The sequence below is a fragment of the Myotis yumanensis genome, unplaced genomic scaffold, assembly GCF_028538775.1.
Source record: "Myotis yumanensis isolate MYYU_CA2020_CCGP unplaced genomic scaffold, mMyoYum1.0.hap1 SCAF_10, whole genome shotgun sequence".
In the NCBI taxonomy this organism is placed as follows: domain Eukaryota; kingdom Metazoa; phylum Chordata; class Mammalia; order Chiroptera; family Vespertilionidae; genus Myotis; species Myotis yumanensis.
The window spans coordinates 43,962,904-43,985,356 of NW_027223761.1; the positions used below are offsets into that span (position 1 = coordinate 43,962,904).

At 43.1% G+C, this 22,453-nt stretch overlaps 1 protein-coding gene and 1 pseudogene across 2 annotated transcripts in view; both read right to left on the bottom strand.

The window, feature by feature from the left end:
- Positions 1 to 20,145, bottom strand: part of RAB6A (RAB6A, member RAS oncogene family) — a 53,653-nt gene extending 33,508 nt beyond the window's left edge. Inside the window, exon 1 of one of the 2 annotated variants that reach the window (XM_070425598.1) lies at positions 19,650 to 20,145. In XM_070425598.1, the coding sequence (XP_070281699.1) occupies positions 19,650 to 19,719 (70 nt within the window). In that variant the 5' untranslated portion in view covers positions 19,720 to 20,145. The remainder of the gene's footprint in view (positions 1 to 19,649) is intronic. The other variant, XM_070425597.1, reaches the window with a different exon arrangement.
- LOC139017617 (phospholipid hydroperoxide glutathione peroxidase GPX4 pseudogene) lies at positions 2,712 to 3,343 on the bottom strand (annotated as a pseudogene).
- Positions 20,146 to 22,453: the final 2,308 nt, after the last annotated feature.

The window sequence follows — 22,453 nt, forward strand, 5'->3', positions numbered from 1 at the left end:
AGACCAGAGGAGCACAATAATCAAACCAAAGATTCGACAAAAAACACCCAATTGGAAAAGCAAAATGAAAAAAGAATCCGAAAGTGTGAAGATAGTGTAAGGAGCCTCTGGGACAGCTTTAAGCGGTCTAATATCAGAGTCATTGGAGTGCCAGAAGATGAGAGACAGCAAGATATTGAAAACCTATTTCAAGAAATAATGGCAGAAAACTTCCCCCATCTGGAGAAAGAAATGGACTTACAGGTCCAAGAAGCGCAGAGAACCCCAAACAAAAGGAATCCAAAGAGGACCACACCAAGACACATCATCATTAAAATGCCAAGAGCAAAAGACAAAGAGAAAATCTTAAAAGCAGCAAGAGAAAGAGGCTCAATTACCTACAAGGGAATACCCATACGACTGTCAGCTGATTTCTCAACAGAAACTTTGCAGGCCAGAAGGGAATGGCAAGAAATATTCAAAGTGCTGAATACCAAGAACCTACAACCAAGATTACTTTATCCAGCAAAGCTATCATTCAGAATTGAAGGTCAGATAAAGAGCTTCACAGATAAGGAAAAGCTAAAGGAGTTCATCACCGCCAAACCAGTATTATATGAAATGCTGAAAGGTATCCTTTAAGAAGAGGAAGAAGAAGAAAAAGGTAAAGATACAAATTATGAACAACAAACATGCATCTATCAACAAATGAATCTAAGAATCAAGTGAATAAATAACCTGATGTACAGAATGAACTGGTGATTATAATAGAATCAGGGACATAGAAAGGGAATAGACTGACTATTCTTGGGGGGAAAAGGGGTGTGGGAGATGCGGGAAGTGACTGGACAAAAATCATGCACCTATGGATGAACACAGTGGGTGGGGAGTGAGGGTGGAGGGTGGGGTGGGAGCTGGAAGGAGGGGAGTTATGGGGGGAAAAAAGAGGAACAAATGTAATAATCTGAACAATAAAGATTTAATAATAAAAATAAAATAAAAGACTACGAATTCAAATAACACAAGGAAAGAAAGAAATAACCAGGGGGAAAAGCATATTAAGAAGACAGATTTAGCTCTGGCCAGTTTTGCTCAACGGTTGAGGGTCAACCCAGGAACCAAGAGGTTGCCAGTTCGATTCCCGCTGGGGTTGCACTCTAACCCTAGTAGGAGTGCCAATCAATGATGCTCCTCTCTCATCGATGTTTCTATCTCTCTCTCTCCCTCTCCTTTCCTCTCTCTCTAAAAATAAATAAAAACATAAAAAAGAGGACATTTTATTCTTAGAATATGTTTTTATTGATTCCAAAAAGGAAGGGAGAGGGAGAAAGAGAAATAGAAACATCAATGATGAAAGAAAATCATGGATTCGCTGCCTCCTGCTTGTCCCCCACTGGGGATCAAGCCCGCAACCTGGGCATGTACCCAGATCAGGAATTGAACTGTGACTTCCTGGTTCATAGGTTGATGCTCAACTACTGAGCCATGCTGGCTGGGCAACAGATTTATTTTAAATCCAAATATGGTCATGTGTTGTATAACCATGTTTTGGTCAAAGACGGCTGCATGTAGGTCAGTGGTCCCTAAAGATTATAAGGAAGCTGAAAAATTCCTATCTCCTAATGACATTTTAAGTGCCCTAATGTAGTAGCATGACACATTACTCACGGGCCTAAAAGCTAATTCTCATCTTACTCTCTTAACTGTAAGTTGCATGTATTAAAATTTTTGTCATATAAATTACAAAAGTCCACTACTGGAAAATATCCAAGAAACACTTAATCTTATCTAACATATTTAACTGATTTACTTTCCAGAAGTGATTAGTTTTTTTATTATTTTTGTTTAAGGAACATCTAAGTATTCTGTACTTTCTGCACATATTCCACCTACACAAAATTTATCAAGGAAAGGTAGTGTAGTTTAGTATTTTAGCACTGGAGTCTAGAACCAGATGGTTGAGCTGAAATCCCAGCTTGACCGCTTACTTAACTATATCCAACTGGGACAAGTTATTTAACTTCTCTGTGCCTCAACTTCCTTATAGTAAAATGGGAATAACAATAATATCTATCTTAAGAAATCCTTTTCTTACTTAGAAATAATTTTAAGCTCACAGTTACAAAAATAGTACAGATAATTCCAGTATATAAAGACTGTAAAATTAAGTGCTGCAATGCTATTAACTAACCTATAGAGCTTATTTGGGTTTCACCAGCTCTTCTACTAATTCCCTTTTTCTGGTCCCAAGATCCAACCCAGGATCTCACTTTGCTTTAGTTGTCATACCTCCTTAGTCTCCTCTCATATCTAACATTTCCTCTCTCTCCTTGCTTTTCATGGCCGTGACACTTGAAAAATACAGGTCAGTTGTTTTGTATAATGTTCCTCAATTTATATTTGTCAGTTTTTTCACTAGATTCAGGTCATGCATTTTTGGCATGACTACCACAGAACCGATGTGTCTCTCTTGGGTGCAACTTTAACAGGGGGAACATGTCTTAATCTGAAATGTTAACCTTCATCACTTGGTTACAGTGATCTCCAGTTTCTCTACCATAAGCTTACTGTTTTATTTATCGTTTTATGTATTATTACATATTTTTATTACTGTGTAAATATCTTGAAGAGATACTTTGAGACAATATAAATGTGCTGCATCTTCCCAAACTTTTGCTCACTAATTTTAACATTCATCAAATGGATCTTAATCTTGCCCACAGTAATTATTACTATGGTATTCCAATGGGAATGCCTCTGTACCGATTCACCACACAACCATTCTTGTCAATGAGACACTTGGTGAAGTTCCATTTGATGGCATTTCCCAGGATGCCCCTCCCCTTGGGCTGGACTTTCATCCACTTCCACAGAGAGTGGGCCACATCTCAGTTCACACAGATCTTGCTATACATGTCAAACGGGAGGGAACTCTTTGATCTCAGCATTAGTCCCTGGCTCCTGCTTCCCAAACTAGTTACCAGGGAAAGCCAGGATCAGTAAGGCACCCTCAGCTTATCAGGTGGGCAAGTTGACAAGATGAGTAAAGTTTAAATCTGTTTTATCTGTTTTGCCTCATTGTGAGGCCACATTGGTGACGATGCACAGGAAGGCCCAGTATTTGCCAAGGTTAACCATGCGGCCCGTCAATGTTCTTTACTGAGAATTTGCACATTGACTGAGCACAGTGCCAGTAGTCACAACAAGAGCACCTGGCAAGAGCACCGCACAGAAGCACTTGCATCAGGAGGTGACATAGGTGGCTCTCCAGGTTCATTTTCTGTTTTCCCTGCCCTAGCCCTGAAATCAACCACTTCTCCAAGAAGCTCACAGAGTCAGTTTTTTTTTTATTTCTTAAAGTATTACAAAGAGTATTACACATGTCTCCTTTCCCCCCCCCCCTTGACATTCCTCCTGCCTCCCCCACCCCCCAGTGTCTTGTGTCCATTGGTTATTCTCATATGCACGCATACAAGTCCTTCGGTTGATCTCCTACCGCCCCCCCCCGCAAAAAACCTCCCCAGGCTTCCCACTGTAGTTTGACAGTCTGCTCAATGCTGCTCTGCCTCTGTATCCATTTTTGTTCATCAGTCTATAATAGTCCTTATAATCCATAAATGAGTGAGTTCATGTGGTATTTTTCTCAGCTTCCCAGAGGCCGTCTCATTCTCACAGGGGCCAGCTCAGCCTCACAGGGGCCGTCCCGGCCTCACCGGGGCCGTCTCTGCCTCACCGGGGCCGTGGCGGCCTCACCAGTGCCATCGCGACCTCACCGGGGCCGTCCCAACCTCACCGGGGCCGTCTCAGCCTCACCGGGGCCGTCTCAGCCTCACCGGGGCCATCGCGACCTCACCGGTGCCATCACAACCTCACAGGGGCCATCTCGGCCTCACCGGGGCCGTCCCAACCTCACCGGGGCAAATTCAACCACATCGGGGCTGTCTCAGCCTCACCGGGGCCTTCTCTGCCTCACCAGGGCCATCCCGGCCTAACCGATGCAGTCGTAGCCTCACCAGTGCCGTCTCGGCCTCACCAGTGCCATCCCGGCCTTACCAGGGCCAATTCAACCTCACTGGGGCCGTCTCTGCCTCACTGGGGCTGTCCCGGCCTCACCGGTGCCGTCCTGGCCTTACCAGGGCCAATTCAACCTCACCAGGGCCGTCTCAGCCTCACTGGGGCCGTCTCTGCCTCACCGGAGCCATCCCGGCCTCACCGGGGCCGTCCCAGCCTCACCGGGGCCGTCGCGGCCTGACCGGTGCCGTCTCGGCCTCACCAGTGCCGTCCCAGCCTTACCAGGGCCAATTCAACCTCACCAGGGCCGTCTCTGCCTCACCAGGGCCTTCTCTGCCTCACCGGGGCTGTCCCGGCCTCACCGATGCTGTCGCAGCCTCACCAGTGCCATCTCAGCCTCACCAGTGCCATCCTGGCCTTACCAGGGTCAATTCAACCACACCGGGGCCGTCCCAGCCTCACCGGGACCGTCGCGGCCTCACCGGTGCCATCGCGGCCTCACCGATGCCATCCCAGCCTTACCAGGGCCAATTCAACCTCACCGGGGCCGTCTCTGCCTCACCGGGGCTGTCCCGGCCTCACCGGTGCCGTCTCGACCTCACCGGGGCCGTCTCGACCTCACCAGGGCCGATTCAACCTCACCGGGGCTGTCTCGACCTCCCCGGGGCCGCCTCAGCCTCACAGGGGCCGTCCGTCCTCACATGGGCCGTCCCAGCCTCACGTGGGCCGCCTCAGCCTCACGGGGGCCGTCTCAGCAACACGAAGTTTGGCATTCTGTCCTCTGTTGGGTGGCTTCTTGCTGGACAAAATCTCCAGGCTTTCCTGGTGGTTGAATATCTGGTATGCTTACTTGGATTTTGTTTTCTACCAAGTGCACAGATTTCCTGTCTGCCGTCTCCCAGCGTCCCATGTGAGATTGGATCTAGTGGACCTGCCTGTGCTTTTGCTGGTACAGCAGTTCCACGTCGCCAGCCCAGCCGGGTCCAGGTCCGGCTCCAGCTTCCTCCGAACCTGATTCTGCTTCTTGAGTGTGTCCCTTATGTATGCGAGGAGTTGAAATCTGCATTCTGCTGGGCTGGGCTGCAAAAGCGCCGGTGGTTCCCTTTGTGCCACTTGCACAGCTTGGGTGGGGATGTAAATTGAGTAGGGCAGGGTCCCCGGGAATCACCAGGGCAGAGCAAGAGGCAATGGCATCTCCGCAACGCCTCGCCTATCCGCAACTCCGCGTCTTACTTCCCTGAGTGCCGGCGAGCAGTTCCACGAGACAGCCACTCTCGCTCTCTGGCCCGTTGCAAGGCCGTCCCACCTCTCCCCGTAGGGGTCTGGGACCTCAGGATCCTGCCCCAAACAAGCTCAGTGGATTTGAGAGTCTGCATCTCTTTCCGATTGAAAAAAACCGCGCATCCAGTTGCAGCCTGCCTGGTGCGCGACTCCGCACCTCTGCTCTTGGTGCATCACCAGGGTGGGGCAAAGGGCTATGGCGTCTCCGAGACTCCTCACCTCTCCGCAAATCCACGTCCACGTGTCCTCGAGCGCCGGTGGGCAGCTCCGCGAGACAGCCACTCTCGCTCTGTGGCCCGTTGCAAGGCTGTCCTGCCTCTCCCCGTAGGGGTCTGGGACCTCAGAATCCCGCCCCAAACAAGCTCAGTGGACTCGAGAGTCTGCAGTCCCTTCCGATTGAAAAAAACCGCGCATCCAGTTGCAGCCCACCTGGCGCGCAACTCCGTACCTCCGTTCGTGGAGCCTCTGCACAACCTACTCAGTCTCAATGCTCTTCTTTCTTTCCTTCCAGTTGTAGAGCTTCCACTGGGCCAGCTTTCCCATGGTTCTGAATGATAGCTGTTTGTCTTATAATAGGTAGCCTCAATGTTGTTGTGGGAGGCAGCACACACAGGTCTGTACCTTACGCCACCATCTTGGTTCCTCCTCATAGAATCAGTTTTAAGGATTAAATTAGTTAGGCCTGATACGTAGTAAGCAATCAAATGTCAGTTGATATTATTATTATGTATGCAAACAAATACACTGTCAAGAAGCCACAAAACATGGATTTACTCACACAATTTGGTAATCTGACTATTCAAAAAATTGAGTTGGACAGGAAATACACATTGTCCATTAAGTTGTCAGAAGTGTATGGAGTTTTATATTTGGTTGCAAAGGGATATTAAGCACTGTACTTGTTTGCTAGGACTGCTATAATAAAGTACCACAAACAGAATGGATAAACAATAGAAATTTATTGTCTTACAGTTCTGGAAGCTACAAATTCAAAATCAAGATGTTGGCAGAGTTAGTTCCTTCTGAAGGCTCTGAGGAAAATCTGTTCCCCAACATCTGGTGGTCTGCAGCAAATCCTTGGCATTTCTTGGTGCATAGAAACATTACCCTCATCTTTGCCTTAATCTTCATATGACATTCTCTCTATTTACATCTGTCTAAATTTCCCCTTTTTATAAGTACACCAGTCATACTGGTATAGGGTCCCACCCTACCTTAGAATGACCTCATCTTAACCAACTGCATCTGATACTAGAGGTTAAACTTCAAAATATGAACTTCAGCCGTAGCCGGTTTGGCTCAGTAGATAGAGCATCGGCCTGCGGACTGAAGGGTCCCAGGTTTGATTCCGGTCAAGGGCATGTACCTTGGTTGCGGGCACATCCCCAGTAGGAGGTGTGCAGGAGGCAGCTGATCGATGTTTCTCTCTCATTGATGTTTCTAACTCTCTATCTCTCTCCCTTCCTCTCTGTAAAAAATCAATACAATATATTTAAAAAAACCACAACAAACATTAAAAATTTTTAAAAAATGAACTTCAGAAGGATACGACTCAATCCATAACAAAGCACCAATGTAAAAATCCTGAAAAATGAAATAAATCACCACAATATTTAGAATATCAATCAGATTGAGGATGAAATAACTATTAAGATTATTTTACATAAAAAAAGTACAATTATTACAGTATCAGAGATTTTGGAAACAAATGTACAATATTTTGGAGGGGAAAGTTCAACTGAAGAATTTTGAGAATACAAAGGAATGTTTTATTTAAAACTAAATGTACTCAGTCTTTTTGTAAAGAGGAACCACTTTCAATTTCTGGAAGTTTTGTGAGATTAAATAAGCAGGACTATATGAGAGGGTTCTGACAGTAAATCCCTTGGTGGAACTTACAGAGGACCATCTATACAGGCCATACTATATGGGGAAGGAGGAAGATTCTTCTCATATTACATATGAGGAAACCGAGACACAGAGAGGTTAAAAAGTGAACTCTTTAAGGGTACATAATTTATAAGGTGGTAGACCAAAGACTATAGTTCAGTTTTCCTAACACCTGTTCCAGGACTTTTCCCCATATCACATTAACTATAATAATTTCACAGGCCAAAGGAAAGAAATATTCCATATTAAATAACAATAAACAAACATAAAAGTTTACAAATAAGTAGTAACTTCAGTAGTCATCTGTTTTTTTCCTATTTATTTAATGTATGATGATACTTCTGTCACCTTCCTAAAGAAGAAAGACTATTTATCCAGATTCCTAATGACTGTACAGTCAATATTTTATGGTCACCTATATGAAAGGCATTATGATAGACATCAAGGACAGAGATCCAAAAACTCTGACTGGATTTTGTGCAGCCTTAAATACTACACATCAAATATCTTTAGTCCAGAGGTGGCCTAAAATCTGTCTAAATGTATGAGGCATCACATTCTCTATTTCTCTATTATAATCAACTTAACTCACTTTGATTATATAAATAATTTTAGGTGCTTATGCATAAATTTCTGAAGGGATAGCCTTCAGTTTTAAGAGAATGGTTAAGTACAGATAAAGGGTTAGTTAACTAGCTACATGAGGCTACTGAAATTAAAATGAAATAAAATTTAGAAATCAGTTCCTCAGTCACCCTAATCATCATTTTAAACAGCACAAATATAGAATAGTTCCACCACTACAGAAAGTTCAATTGGATAGCAATGATCTAGAGATCCTGAAATATTACATCTCAAAAACATATCAAAGAAAATATTCCAAAAATAAAGGCCTCTGTGGGTAACTATATTCATGAATGTCAACAATATACCAATAGGTCCTCATCTTTTACCAGTCATACCAAAATATTTGCAATGATATGTATATGGGATTGCTTCAACCCACTTTAGTGTGTGGGAGGGCGGAGGGTATATGTGCTAAAGATGAAACCCATCCTAAGTTGATAATTATTTGAAGCTGAGTAACAGTTTATGGGAGTTCGTGATATTATTCTCTGTATTTCCTGTTATGTTTAAAATTTCCCATAATAGGTTAAAACATTTTAAGAACCCAGAAACATATTTGGTTCAATCACAAATTCACTTTTCAAGTATATATCATTTATACATATTGCCTACTTCTGAATTTTTCTTGACTCTCCAAAACTCTACTGAAACCATTTAAAAATTATTGATTAGTTCTCGCTCAAGCCTGTATGGCTCAGTTGGTTGAAGTGTCGTCCCGTACACCAAAGGATGGTAGGCTTGATTCCTGGTCAGAGCACATACCTAGTTTTCAGGTTTGATCCCCAGTCGGGGCATGTGTGGGAGACAACTGAGAGATGTTTATCACATTGATGTCTCTCTCTCTCTCTCTCTCTCTCATTGTATCTTTCCCTTCCTCTCTCTAAAATCAATTTTAAAAAATAAAAATTATTAGTTTTTGACAAATCCAATGACCTTTACTGAGTCATTATTTTCCTCAACTTGAACTAGTCAGACCAGATACTTAGTATATCAAACCTCTCTCCTCCTAGGTTTTTAGTTTTGTTTTATTCTGTTTTTCCTTTAAATAGTTTCTTTTATATGTATTTATTATTGTGAGCAACATCAAGTCCTTTCTGAAACTAAGTGGGGTAAAAATCATAAACCATTTAGTTATTCAAAAATATTTAGTGAGCTGCAAGCACTGTGCAATGTGCTTAAAATACAGCAACGAGTAAGAAATTTATGAACACATGCCCTAGCCGGTTTGGCTCAGTGGATAGAGCATCGGCCTGTGGACTGCGGGGTCCTGGGTTCGATTCTGGTCGGGGGCACGTGGCTTGGTTGCAGGCTCCTCCCCGGCCCAGGCCCTGGTCAGGGCTTGTGCAGGAGGCAAACGATCGGTGTGTTTCTCTCGCATCGATGTTTCTCTCTGACTTTCCCTCTCTCTTCCACTCTCGCTAAAAATCAATGGAAAAATATCCTCAGATGAGGATTACAAAAAAAAAAAGAAAAGAAAAGAAATTCATGAACATTACCTTTGTGGAACTTACAGACCAAATGGCAAACAGAAATTTTAATAGACAAATAATTACAACTGTATTAAAGGCAGCAAGAAGAAATACACAGTACTGAGAGTATAAAGAATTCTGGGAATCTAAACCACTCTGAGGAAGTCAGCAAAGGCTTCTTTGAAGAAGTAAGTTCAAGCTGAACTCTAAAGGATGAGCTGGAGAGATCTCCTTTGACTAAGATCAAGTGTGGGATAAGCTGGAGTTAACCAGGCAAAGAGAGTATGTAACAAGCTGGAGATTAATGAAGAGCTACAAAAATGGGAGGGAAAAAGGCCAGTATGGCTGAAAAAGAGAGAGATGGTAGGAGATGTGTTCAAGATAAGAATGGAAATATGGAAAGGAGCCCTATAATGTAGTATGGTCCATGTAGATCCTTTGGAAAGATTTTAGACTTATTCTAAGACTCATTTTTAAAATTTACAAAGGTGGGGTTGTTTTATTTTAGTTCAAAAAATTTTTAACTACATATATCATAAAATTTACCATTTCAACAACTTTTAAGTGTGCAATTCAGTGGCATTAAGTACATTCACACTGTGTTTTTTTGTTGTTAATCCTCACCTGAGGATATTTTTTCCATTGGGAATGGAAGGGAGTGGGGAGAAAGAAACATCAATGTGAGAGTCTGCAACTGAGGTACTTGCCCTTGACTGGAATCAAACCCGAGATGCTTCAGTCTGAGTGCCAACACCCTAACCACTGGGCAAACCAGCTGGGAACACACTGTTTTTGTTTCAAGAAAGTTACTCTGATTTACATTTTTATAAAGTCCAATCTGATATCAATGTAGAGAATGGACTGAAGGGGAGGTCCAAGAATAGAGGCTGGAAGGTACAGAGAAAGCAATGTAAAGATTTATATTTACTTTATTGCTCCTTGCTAAACTATGAGCAAGAATAGAAATTATATCTGAAGTTTTAACAGCTATATCCCCTGAAATGGATATATGACCTATAAAATTCTATGATTCTTAGAGTGGAAGCTTTAAAAGGCAAAGACCTGTTTTGTATAGCATGTTAACACCTTAATGAAGTCTATATGGGGTATCTGGGCAAGGTTTTATGCAATCTCACAATAGCAGGACAGGATAACCAGGTAGCTCAATTCGTTAGAGTGTTGTCCCAATATGTCAAGGTTTCGGATTCCATCCCTAGTCAGGGCATATACAAGAATCAACCGCCCTAACTGGTTTGACTCAGTGGATAGAGTGTCGGCCTGAGGACTGGAGGGTCCCAGGTTCGATTCCAGTCAAGGGCATGTACCTTGGTTGCGGGCACATCCCCAGTAGGGGGTGTGCAGGAGGCAGCTGATCGATGTTTCTCTCTCATTGATGTTTCTAACTCTCTATCCCTCTCCCTTCCTCTCTGTAAAAAATCAATAAAATATATATATTTTTTTAAAAAGAATCAACCAATGAATGCACAAATAAGTGGAACAACAAATCAATGTTTCTCTCTCTCGTTTTCTTTTTGTTTCCTTCTCTCTCTCTCAAATCAATAAATAAAAACTTAAAAAAATAAAGAACCCTTTGAAATTAAGATAGCAGAAATTGCCAGGCCGGTGTGACTCAGTGGTTGAACATCAACCCATTAACCAAGAGGTTCCCGGTTGGATTCCTAGTCAGGGTACATGCCTGGGTTACAGACTCAATCCCCAGTAGGGCTTGCAGGAGGCAGCCAGTCGATGTCTGTATCTCAATGATGTTTCCATCTCTCTATCCTTCTCCCTTCCTCTCTTTCTCTAAAGTCAATAAAAACATATTTTTTAAAAATGATAGCAGAAATACAACTTGATAGAATGAAAGAGTTAAGAAAATCTTTTGAGAATTAAATCAAAAACATAAAGAAATGAAAAAATAGGCAAGATAAAATCAGAGCATCAATTCAGGAGGCCTAAGAAGAATTTCAGAGAACTGAAAATAAAGAGGATATCATTCTAGTTAAGAAAATTTTCTGAAATTTAAGAACATTAGTTTCCAGTATGAAAGTACTAATACCTATTATTCTGTACATAAAATGAAAATAGAGCCTAGCTGGTGTGGCTCAGTGGTTGAACATCAACCTATAAACCACAATTCCATTCCTGGTTAGGGCATATGCTCGGGTTGTGGGCATATGCTCAGGCTGTGAGCTAGGTCCCTGGTGAGAGGCATACAGGAGGCAGCAGATCAATGATTCTCTTTCATCACTGACGTTTCTGTCTCTCTCTCCCTCTCCTTTCCTCTCTGAAATCAATAAAAATATATGTGTATTGAAAAAAAGAAAGAAAATAGACATATCATTATGAAAGATCAAAAGACAAAGAGTCATAATGGCAACAGTAAAATCTTCAACGCAATACATTAATTCTAAACTCCACCAAGGACTTCCAATGTTAAGGCTTGTACAGATACATTTTCAGATACACAAGATCTCAAAAACGTCCTCTCATCTTCCCTTAACTACCTACTGCAGGATATGTTCAATGTAATGAGGGAGTAAACAAAGAAGAAAAAAATGTAATTTGAGAAACAAGGAATCCATCCAACACATCCAATAAAAAAGAGAAGAAAATCTACCAATCATAAGAGGGTAACTAGTATAAATTAGAAAAGGTCAGAAAGTTCTGGGAGAGATGTCCTAAGGAGATCAAACTGAGGGAAAATCTGATGCATTCTGAAAGGTGATTTACACTGTTGGTAAAGAGTTTGGGAATAAATAAGTGTGTACATGTAAATTAAACAAAGGAAAAAAGCAAGTTAAATAGTGACACAACAGAATACAAAAAGACATGCAAGAGAGTACAAGTAAACTGTATACTACATGACTCAGCTGTGAATATCATTTACCTATTAATAATGTAAAGATTAAATACCAATCTAGCCAAAATGAATGATATCTATATTTAGAGGGTGGGGAAAACACCACCACAAAGTTAGTATTACCATATCAGAAATGAAAAGAGTTTAAAAAGATTAAGTAAACTGTCCAAGATCACACTGTAAACATTGGGGTCAGGATTAGAAGCAGAGCCTGATTATCTCTGGAGCTGTCTTTCTCACAATACATTGTCTTCCCAAAAAGAAAAGCTTTAACAAAGCATGGGGATAGATTTGAGAATTTCAAAACAGGGATGTTTGATATTAAAAATTACAAAATGTGGACCAGCTGGTATGTCCCAGTGGTTGAGCATCAAACTATGAACCAGGAGGTTGCAGGTTTGATCCCCAGTGTGGGTCATGCAGGAGGCAGCCAATCAATGATTCTTTTTCATTATTGATGTTTCTATCTCTCTCCCTCTCCCTTCCTTTCTGAAATCAATAAAAATATATTACAAACAAACTACAAAATGTGTCTTCCTGGTGATATCTAACAGGACGAAGTAACTTAAGAGTGATCCAATTTAACTGTCCCACCAAAGAACAGCTTGCCCTAAGGAGACCTAACAACTAAATCAAATGTAGTATCCTGGATGGGATCCTGAAACAGAAAAAGGACATTAGATAAACTAAAAACATCTAAATAAAATATAGAATTAGGTTAATAATGATATATCAATATTGGTTCATTCGTTGTAAAAAATGTTCATGGGAGGTGTTAATTATGGAAGAAACTGGGTGTAGAGTATATGGAAACTCTATTATCTTTGCACTTTTTCTGTAAATCTAAAACAAAAATTTTATTTAAAAACAAAAAAACAGAATGGGAAAGCTCTCTATGTACTAATATGAAAAGACCTTTAGAGTATATTGTTAAGTGGAAGAATCAAGTCTGATATATCTTATGTAAGGGAGAACAAGAAATTATATTCATATTTGCTTGTGTCTACATAAAGAAATCCCAGAATAGCCAAAACCGGTTTGGCTCAGTGGATAGAGCGTCAGCCTGTGGACTGAAAGGTCCCGGGTTCGATTCCGGTCAAGGGCATGTACCTGGGTTGCGGCCACATCCCCCGTGGGAGATGTGCAGGAGGCAGCTGGTCGATGTTTCTCTCCCATCGATGTTTCTAACTCTCTATCTCTCTCCCTTCCTCTCTGTAAAAAATCAATAAAATATATAAAAAAAAAAAAAAGAAAGAAATCCCAGAATATACGCAAGAAAACATACATAATTACTAAAGGAGAAAGGGGGTGGGTTGAGAAAAATGTGGTTATATTACTTATTAATAACAAAGTTGGAGGGGGGGGAAAGTGGTCCAGATTAAAGCCATATGAGAAATGGATTAGATGACTTCTCAAAGTCTCCTCCAATGACAGAATGCTTTAATTAAAGAATTTCAACTAAAGATGCTTAAACTATTAGTCATATTTATAATGTGCCTTCTCTGAAACTCCATGCTCCATCCATTATCATTCCTCTGAGCCTTTTAACTCTACTTTTCAAAGTAGTTGCACTCATCTCACTATATTACATTAGGAGGTATATCTTTCTTCCCCAATGAAATTTCTTAAGAGAAGGTTCTACCAAACCAATGACAGAACAACAGGGTTTTTTCAGTTTTGTTGTTTTATCCTCACTCAAGTATATTTTTTCCATTGATTTTTTTTTTTTTTTTTGTAGAGAGAGAGAGGAGGAAGAGGTAAGAAGCAGAGAGAAACATCATGTGTAAGAGAGACACACTGACTGGTTGCCTCCTGCATGAGCCCCGACCAGGGCAGGAATCGCGCCTACAACAGAGGTATATGCCCCTTGACTGGAAATAGAACCTGAGACCCTTCGGTCAGACCCTTCGGGATGATTCTCTAACCACTGAGAAACTGGCTATAGCAGTTTTTAGTTAACATTTGTTAAGTTAAAATATTTACTGAGCTCTTCTTATGTGCCAGGCACTCTTTTAAATACACTTGTTAAATAATTTAATCTTTACAGTAAGTTTATATGATAGACCCTATTATCTTTATTTTTAGATTTAAAAAAAAAATTGAGCCAAAGCCGGTTTGGCTCAGTGGATAGAGCGTCGGCCTGCGGACTGAAGGGTCCCAGGTTCGGTTCCGGTCAAGGGCATGTACCTGGGTTGCGGGCACATCCCCAGTGGGAGATGTGCAGGAGGCAGCTGATCGATGTTTCTCTCTCATCGATGTTTCTAACTCTCTGTCTCTCTCCCTTCCTCTCTGTAAAAAATCAATAAAATATATTAAAAAAAAAAAAAATTGAACCCTGGGTGGTGCTGTTAAGTGGTTAGAGCATCGGCCCGAGCATCAAAGGGTCTCAGATTTGATTCCTGGTCAGGGCACATACAAGAATCAACCAATGAATGCATGAATAAGTGGAACAACAAATCAATGTCTCTCTCTTTCTCTCAGGTCAATAAATAACAAATCAATCACATAAGCAGAGCTCTTCAGAGGCTTCAATAATTTGTAAGTGCATAACCCATCTTTAAAAAAGTTTAAGTTCACTGATCTAGCCAATCTAAATTGTTCAGTACGCCTAGTCTGTCATAGTAAAATAATTTTTTTAAGTCAAAAGAACTGATGTAGCACTGGCCAGTGTGGCTCAGTTGGTTGGAGCGTCATCCCATACACTGAAAGGTTGCAGACTTGATTCCCAGTCAGCATACATACCTAGGTTGCCCATTCTCAGTCAGGGTACTTACAAGAGGCAACCAGTCAATGTTTCTCTCTCACATCAATGTCTGTCTCTCTCTCTCTCTCTCTCTCTCTCTCTCTCTGCCTTCCTCTCTCTAAAATCAATTTTTTTAAAAAAATTAAAAAATGTTTAAAGAATTATTTTAAAAAGAAATGTTAAAAAAAATTTTTAAATACCATGAAAAATAAGCAGTAATAGGCGAGGTATGTGCTTTTTCGTGATCTCACATTTCCTAATTTGTAACCTATAATATTTGTTTGTAGTAATATCTTCTTCTTCTTTTTTTAATCTTTAAATTCTTTATTAGTTAAGGAATTACAAATGTGTCCTCATCCCCCCCCCCATTAACCCCCAATATCTTCTTTTTTTTTAAAAGTATATTTTATTGACTTTTTTACAGAGAGGAAGGGAGAGAGATAGAGAGTTAGAAACATCGATGGGAGAGAAACATCGATCAGCTGCCTCCTGCACACTCCCTACTGGAGATGTGCCCGCAACCAAGGTACATGCCCTTGACCGGAATCGAACCCGGGACCTTTCAGTCCGCAGGCCGACGCTCTATCCACTGAGCCAAACCGGTTATGGCTATAGTAATATCTTCTACAGTAAATGAAAATGACATTCCTAAAAGTACCTCTGCATTTCAAGACAATAGCGACAGGTAGTAAAAAAGGGATTCCTTAAAGAAACTTCAGATTCAAATCATGTATTTCAACATTCCTTCATTAAACCATGTACACTACTGAAATATAAAGAAACCATAAGAGCTTATAGGAAGACTACCAAGATTGATGTCATTTACTCAATCTGAGGCTTCGTGGACTGAAACAATAAGACCTTAAATTTTTGATAAGATGAAAAATAGTCTAAATTTTGCTCAACTCAAAAAAAGTGTGAACCATATGTTCATAGCAGCACAATTCACCATAGCTAAGATCTGGAAACAGCCTAAGTGCCCATCAGTAGATGAATGGATTAGAAAACTGTGGTTCATCTACACGATGGAATGCTATGCTGCTGTAAAAAAGAAGGAACTCTTACCATTTGCAACAGCATGGATGGAACTGGAGAGCATTATGCTAAGTGAAACAAGCCAGTCAATGAAGGAAAAATACCACATGATCTCACTCATTCATGGATAATAAAGACCATTACAAACTTTTGAACAATAATAGATACAGAGGCAGAGCTGCCTCAAACTGATTGTCAAACTGCAGTGGGAAGGCCAGGGAGGGTTGGGGGGCAGGAGGGAGGGGGGTAAGAGATCAACCGAAGGACTTGTATACATGCATATAAGCATAACTAATGGACATAAGACACTGGGGGGTAAGGGAGGCCAGGGGATTGTCAAGGGTGGGGGGGGGGGGGGGTGGAGGGGAGAAAGGACACATATGTAATACCCTTTGTAATACTTTTAGCAATAAAAAAAAAACGTGGGAAATCCTGGCAATTTTTTTTTTTTTTTTTAGTGAAATGGTGAGGACAATAAATTACTGGGTTCCCTGCCCCAGCTAAGCATCTGCAGTAACCCTGAATACAATCAAATAATGTAAATATAAAATGTTATTGTTAAACCATTCATTACAGAAGGAAAAAATTAGGTCTCTCCATAGCAAAGATTAATATAGGTTACAGCTTTGGTTACTTTTTATATTTAACCATTCATTCACCAAATATTTCAAGTGCATACTATGAGCCTGGCACTGGGGATACAATGAACCAAAAAAAAAAAAAAGTTTTTAATCTTCATGGATGGGGGCTTGCTTGTATTCTGCTGTGGGAAATAGACAAAAACAAACACATAAAAAATCTATACTAATAAAAGGGTAATATGCTAATTAGACCAGGAGACCTTCAAGACATCCTTCCGGACAAAGCCATGGTGGCGGGGCAGAGGTGGTTAGGGGCAATCAGGCCAGGAGGGGAGGGCAGTTGGGGGTGAGCAGGCTGGCAGGGAGGGCCAGTTGGGAGCAAGCAGGCCAGCGGGGGCAGGGGGGGCAGTTGGGAGTGAGCAGGCCAGCAGTGGGGGACAGTTCAGGGCGATCAGGCCAGCAGGGGGGGCAGTTGGGGGCAAGCAGGCTGGCAGGCAGAGTGGTTAGGGACAATCAGGCAGGCAGGCAGGCAAGGGGTTAGGAGCCAGCAGTCCTGGATTAAGAGAGGGATGTCCGACTGCCAATTTAGCCCACAGGACCGGGCCTAAATCGGCAGTCGGACATCCCCCAAGGGGTCCCAGATTGGAGAGGGTGCAGGCTGGGCTGAGGGACATCCCCTCTCCACACGAATTTCATGCACCAGGCCACTAGTAAGAATTATAAATGTGGTAAATGCTATTAAGGAAACGAACAGGCTTTACCACAGATTAGTCTCTGAAAGCTGAATTGTGTAATTCTAAAACCTAAAGATAAATAATTCATGAAGAGTTACATCAAGATGACATGGATTCTACAGATCTTTGCTAATGTACTAAAATTACAGACATTGCCCATAAAAACAAAGATCAATCTGTCGTTGTCAAAGCTATTGGATGGCATTACTTAGAAATATAGTAACCTCAAAAGATATTAACCTCACAGTTACATAGAGTTAAAAATAAAAAGCATATAAACAATCCTAAAAAATATTCTAAGAGGAGCTTAAGAAAATAGGACAACTAAATATGTTATCCAGAAATTAATGCTGAAACAAAAAAAAAGACAAAAACTAAGGAAATCTGAATAAACTATGGACTTTAGTTAATAATGTATTATTAGTTTATTAATTGTAACAAATGTGCCATACTAATGTAAGATATTAATAATACTGAAAACTGGGTGGGGCTATATGGAAACCCTTTGCAAGATCTTTTCAATTTTTCTATAAATCTAAAACTGTTCTGGCCCTGGCTGGGTAGTTCAGTTGGTTAGAGCATCATCCAATATACCAAGGTTGTAGGTTCAATTCCTGGTCAGGGCAAAAACAAGAATCAACCAAAGAATGCATAAATAAGTGGAACAAGAAATCAATATCTCTCTGTCTCTATCTGTGTCAGTCTCCCTCCCTGTCACCATCATCCCTCCTTTCCTCTCCCTCTAAAATCAATCAATCAATCAATAAAAAGAAAAGAAACAAGATTATACTTACTTCAGGAAAAGTCACAAGCAAAGAGAAGGCTACATTTTTTCCTTGGTAAGAGGGGGAGGGAAAATATTATGTTGAAAAGGAGAAAAATAATTTCTCAGATCCAACTGGAAGCAATTTTGCAACTGATACTAACCTAGTTAGTGTTAGTATACATAATTCAAGTTCTGAAATTGTATCAGTTATCTGCTTTCCAACCAAAAGATAACAAATGTTTTCTATAACCTAACCTTTCTTTAAAACAGCTAGAGGGTAACTCAATGTTTGAAGAGTTGGGAGAAACTAATCTCTCAATGAGTGAATTCTAAAGATGACCATGAAAAGTGTGAGAAAAACAAAGGACTATAATCTCTAAACTGCCAAGTATCAAGTTTGCATAATACAGCATAAAATTGGAATTACCACAGGAAGTAATTTTAGACACAACCATCACAATATTAGGATCCTGTATCTAACACCAACTACAGCGACAGCAGAAGCCTGACCAGGTAAATGAGATAACAATTTCACCTATCAGACAGTCTGGAATATTAAGCATAAAAGAGTCATTTAGCTGAAGAGATATTACATATTAAATCTAATTTAGAAAACTAACTGATGAATCAATCCCTACTCCAACACTCTCTAACCCCAAGGGAAATCCTCCAAACAAAGATGTTCGTTATTCTCAAACCTTCTCTCGCAGGAATCGTAAATATATGATTGGAAAATACTCAAGAAGAAATGGGATAACTAACAGTTTCCCCAGTAATTCCTGTTTGCACCCCCGTGAGGACAATCAGACACCGCTTCATAGAGAAACGAGAAAAAGGAGAGGTGAGATGTGAAAAATTCCAAGCAAAACGATCATGACATAGCATCTGGCAGAGGTCGGGAAAGCACCAACACTGTCAAAAGAACTGTCAGGAATGAAAGTCAAGAGACGAAAAGGAGGTTTTCCAACAAGCCACAGCCTAACCCAAGGGGCAAAAATCGCTACTGCTGCCGCCACCCACACCCCCCACCCCCCACACACACACCTCCCACTACTCCATCCAGTAGCCTCCAATTCAGATACCTTTCCTCTACAACCCAGACGAATTCCCCACCCAGGTGAAAACTATCCAAGAATTTTATAAGACCCCCACTTCCATTAGATCCGCACTTCTCAGGGCCCAGCCTCTGGGGGAAACAACGCCCAGATCCCACCCGCCTGGCCCAAGGCTGCAGGGGGCTGGTTCCCGGTTCCCGGGAATGGGCCTCGCGGAGCCCAGGCGCTGGGACACGAGCAAGGAATAAGGGTGGGGCTCCAGGAAGGGGGCTGGGTGGGTGAGACGACGGAGACCGAGGGAAGAAAGGGAAGGACAAGAGGCTGGGGCTGGGCGGAGTGGGGAGGGGGCTGGGGAGGCGGACCGACGGAAGGAGGCCGGGCTGCGGGGAAAGGAGTCGCCGGAGCCGGGGACGAAAGGGTCAAAATCCGACTGACGGGTCGAAGCGAAAAGGCACCGGTGGCTCCGAGGGGTCGGTGAACCCGGGGGAGGGCTGGGGGCGGAACCGAGCGCGAAGGCGAGGCCGGCAGGGAGCCTCCGAGGACGGAAGGGCCGCACTGGGGGCGGTGCGGGGACGCTGCAGCCGGCAGCCAGGAGCGGGGGAGCCGCGCACTCACCGCTCTGCTCCCCCAGGAACACCAGCTTGAATTTCCTCAGCGGATTCCCGAAGTCTCCGCCCGTGGACATGATGGAGCCGGAGGAGCTACTGCCGCCTCAGCCCAGAGACCTCCCGGACCGACGCTGCTCCCACCGGTTGACGAAAAGGGCGGGTGCCGAGCTCTCTCGGCCCCTGCAGGGCCGGGCGGCGGAGCAAGGCTGGGGCAGGGCTCCTCTTCACAGACAGGCAACCGTCGCCGCCGCCTCCCCGCCAAGTCGCCTAGCACCGAGCGAGGCCCGCGGCTGGGTAGGGCAGGAGGGCGGTATCGGAAGCCAGCGGTGTGCTCGGCGTTCCCAAGGCTAGCGCCGTGCCGTCCTCAGCACCCGGCGCGGAGACTGGGGTGGGAGGCGGAGGGTGGCGGAGCCGGAGCCGCAGACGTCTGGGACCTCTGACACGCAGCGCCTCAGTGCCCACAGCTGCCGCCGCCGCCGCAGCCCAACCTGCTGAGTGCGCGTGCCTCAGGCGGCGCAGGGCGAGCCCGGGCACGAGCCCGCGCCCCGCCGGCCTTGGCGTGCGTGCGTTCGTGCGTGCGTGTGTGCGTGCGTGCGCGCCATAGCCGGCGTCTTCCTGGTTCTGCCAGCTCTCCCGGCTCCTCCCGCGAAGCTTAGACGAGAGCCTGTTTGGTTTCGACTCAAGTCAGAAGCTAGGAGGGGGCGGGGCGGAGCCGGGGGAAGTGAGGAGGGTGGAATCAGCGGGGGGCGGGGCGAATACGTCACATACGTGATGAACCAATCGGAAGAGACCAAAGGCGGGACGGGAGTGAGGTGGCGGCGCAAGAGCGCGCGCGGCCCTCGCTGGGGAGAAAGCGTCGTGTCCCGGCGGCCATGCGAAGTGTGGCGCCTCGAAGCCCGAGGGCGGGGCAGTAAAGTGGGGCGGGGACGGGGGCGGAATGGAGGTGGAATTGCGCCCTGCAATGCTCTAGTGTGGTCGGGGAGCCAAGGTGTGTGCTAGGTTCCTCTATCCCGAGCCTTCGGGCCTGCCTCACAGTCCTCAGCTCCGCCCTTCACCCGTGCACCGTCCCTTGTTCTTTCTTATCATAAATCATCACACGAATTCTTACTAGGTACCTTCTAGGCTGATGCTCCCAGGAGTTTCATAACTACTAGAAGAAGGGGCCCCCAGTTTTGCAGATGAAGAAAGCAAAGCTGAGGAAGGAAATTACTTAACAAAATCCACAGAACTAAGGTGGAACCCAGGTACAGTTTTTTTTCTCCCCAACTGGGTATTGTATTTTCTCCCCACAGAGTCTTTGCAAACTCCTTATCGATAAGCCCATCACTTCCCTGGCATGACCTAGCGTGGTCATGTTATGAGTCTGCCCCAGATGTTGACAGCTCTGGGTGACTACCACCTTCTACGGTGCCATCAGGTGAAACACACCCCTCACCGCACAGACAGTGAAATTGAGGCCCATGAAGGGGGGGAAACACACGCACACACACACACACACACACACACACAAAACAACTTTGCAAAAAGGTCACACAGCAATTCAGAGGTGGAGCCTGATGGAGCCCAAATGTGGGGAAGGGGGTGGTTTAAAGACCATCCACTCCTCCCAAGCAGGGCTTGTAAACCTGCGACGCATGGACCTCCCTTCAAGCAGACATCTGAAGCAGGAGCATTTTTCTTTGGAGAGGATCCACGGTGTGCAGCGGATTTTCAAACCAGTTCATGACCCAAATACGAAGGTTAATGCCACAGCTAAGAGGAACCCAAGGAAAAATGACAACTAAGTGTAATGTGAATATAACGAACATGACAGCGAAACATGACAACTAAGCTGAATGGGATCCTCTACTAAAAAAAATAACATACAAAATCTAAGGAAATCTGAATAAAGAGGGGCTTTAGTTAATAACAATGAGCAATATGGATTCATTAATGGTGGCAAATATATTAATGTAAGATAGAAGAAACAGCAGGGGAGAGGTATATGGGAACTTTCTGTACTATCTGCTCAAATTTTCTGTAAGTCTAAAACTTTAAAAAAAAACAAAGCCTATTAAGACAAGATTAATAAACAAAAGATTAAGAATCATTGAATTAGAGAAATTTGTATCCACATCTCACCATACATACTTCAGTCACACCTCACCACTCTACGAGACAGCATCCAAAAAAGTAATCTCTGTCCTTGACTAGGACAATTAAAAACTGGTATCAAGCCCTAACCGGTTTGGCTCAGTGGATAGAGCGTCAGCCTGCGGACTGAAGGGTCCCAGGTTCGATTCCGGTCAAGGGCGTGTACCTTGGTTGTGGGCACATCCCCAGTAGGGAGTGTGCAGGAGGCAGCTGAATCGATGTTTCTCTCTCATTGATGTTTCTAACTCTCTATCCCTCTCCCTTCCTCTCGGTAAAAAAAATCAATAAAATATATTTAAAAAATAATAATAATAACTGGTATCAAAAGTACTTCCCAAGTTGATAATAAAAAATAAGTTCCTATTTACCATATCCAAAACATATTTACATAAATTTTCTCATTGTCTGAGGACTACTACTTACTTAGCTATAGAAATGACAGGACCAACCAAATGCCTTCTCAAACTAGGAATAAACTGCTGAACTATAATAAATTAAGGGGAAGAATAGAGGTTCATAAAGTATCATCTGTTCTGGCCTATGAAGACAACAGTTATGTCCTCAAACTATCTTCTCTATCAACATTTACTGCTGTTCCTCTCAGCTAAGTGGCAAAAAAAAAAAAAAAAAAAAAAAAAAAAAAAATCGGAACATGCATCTAAAACGAAATGGTAAAAC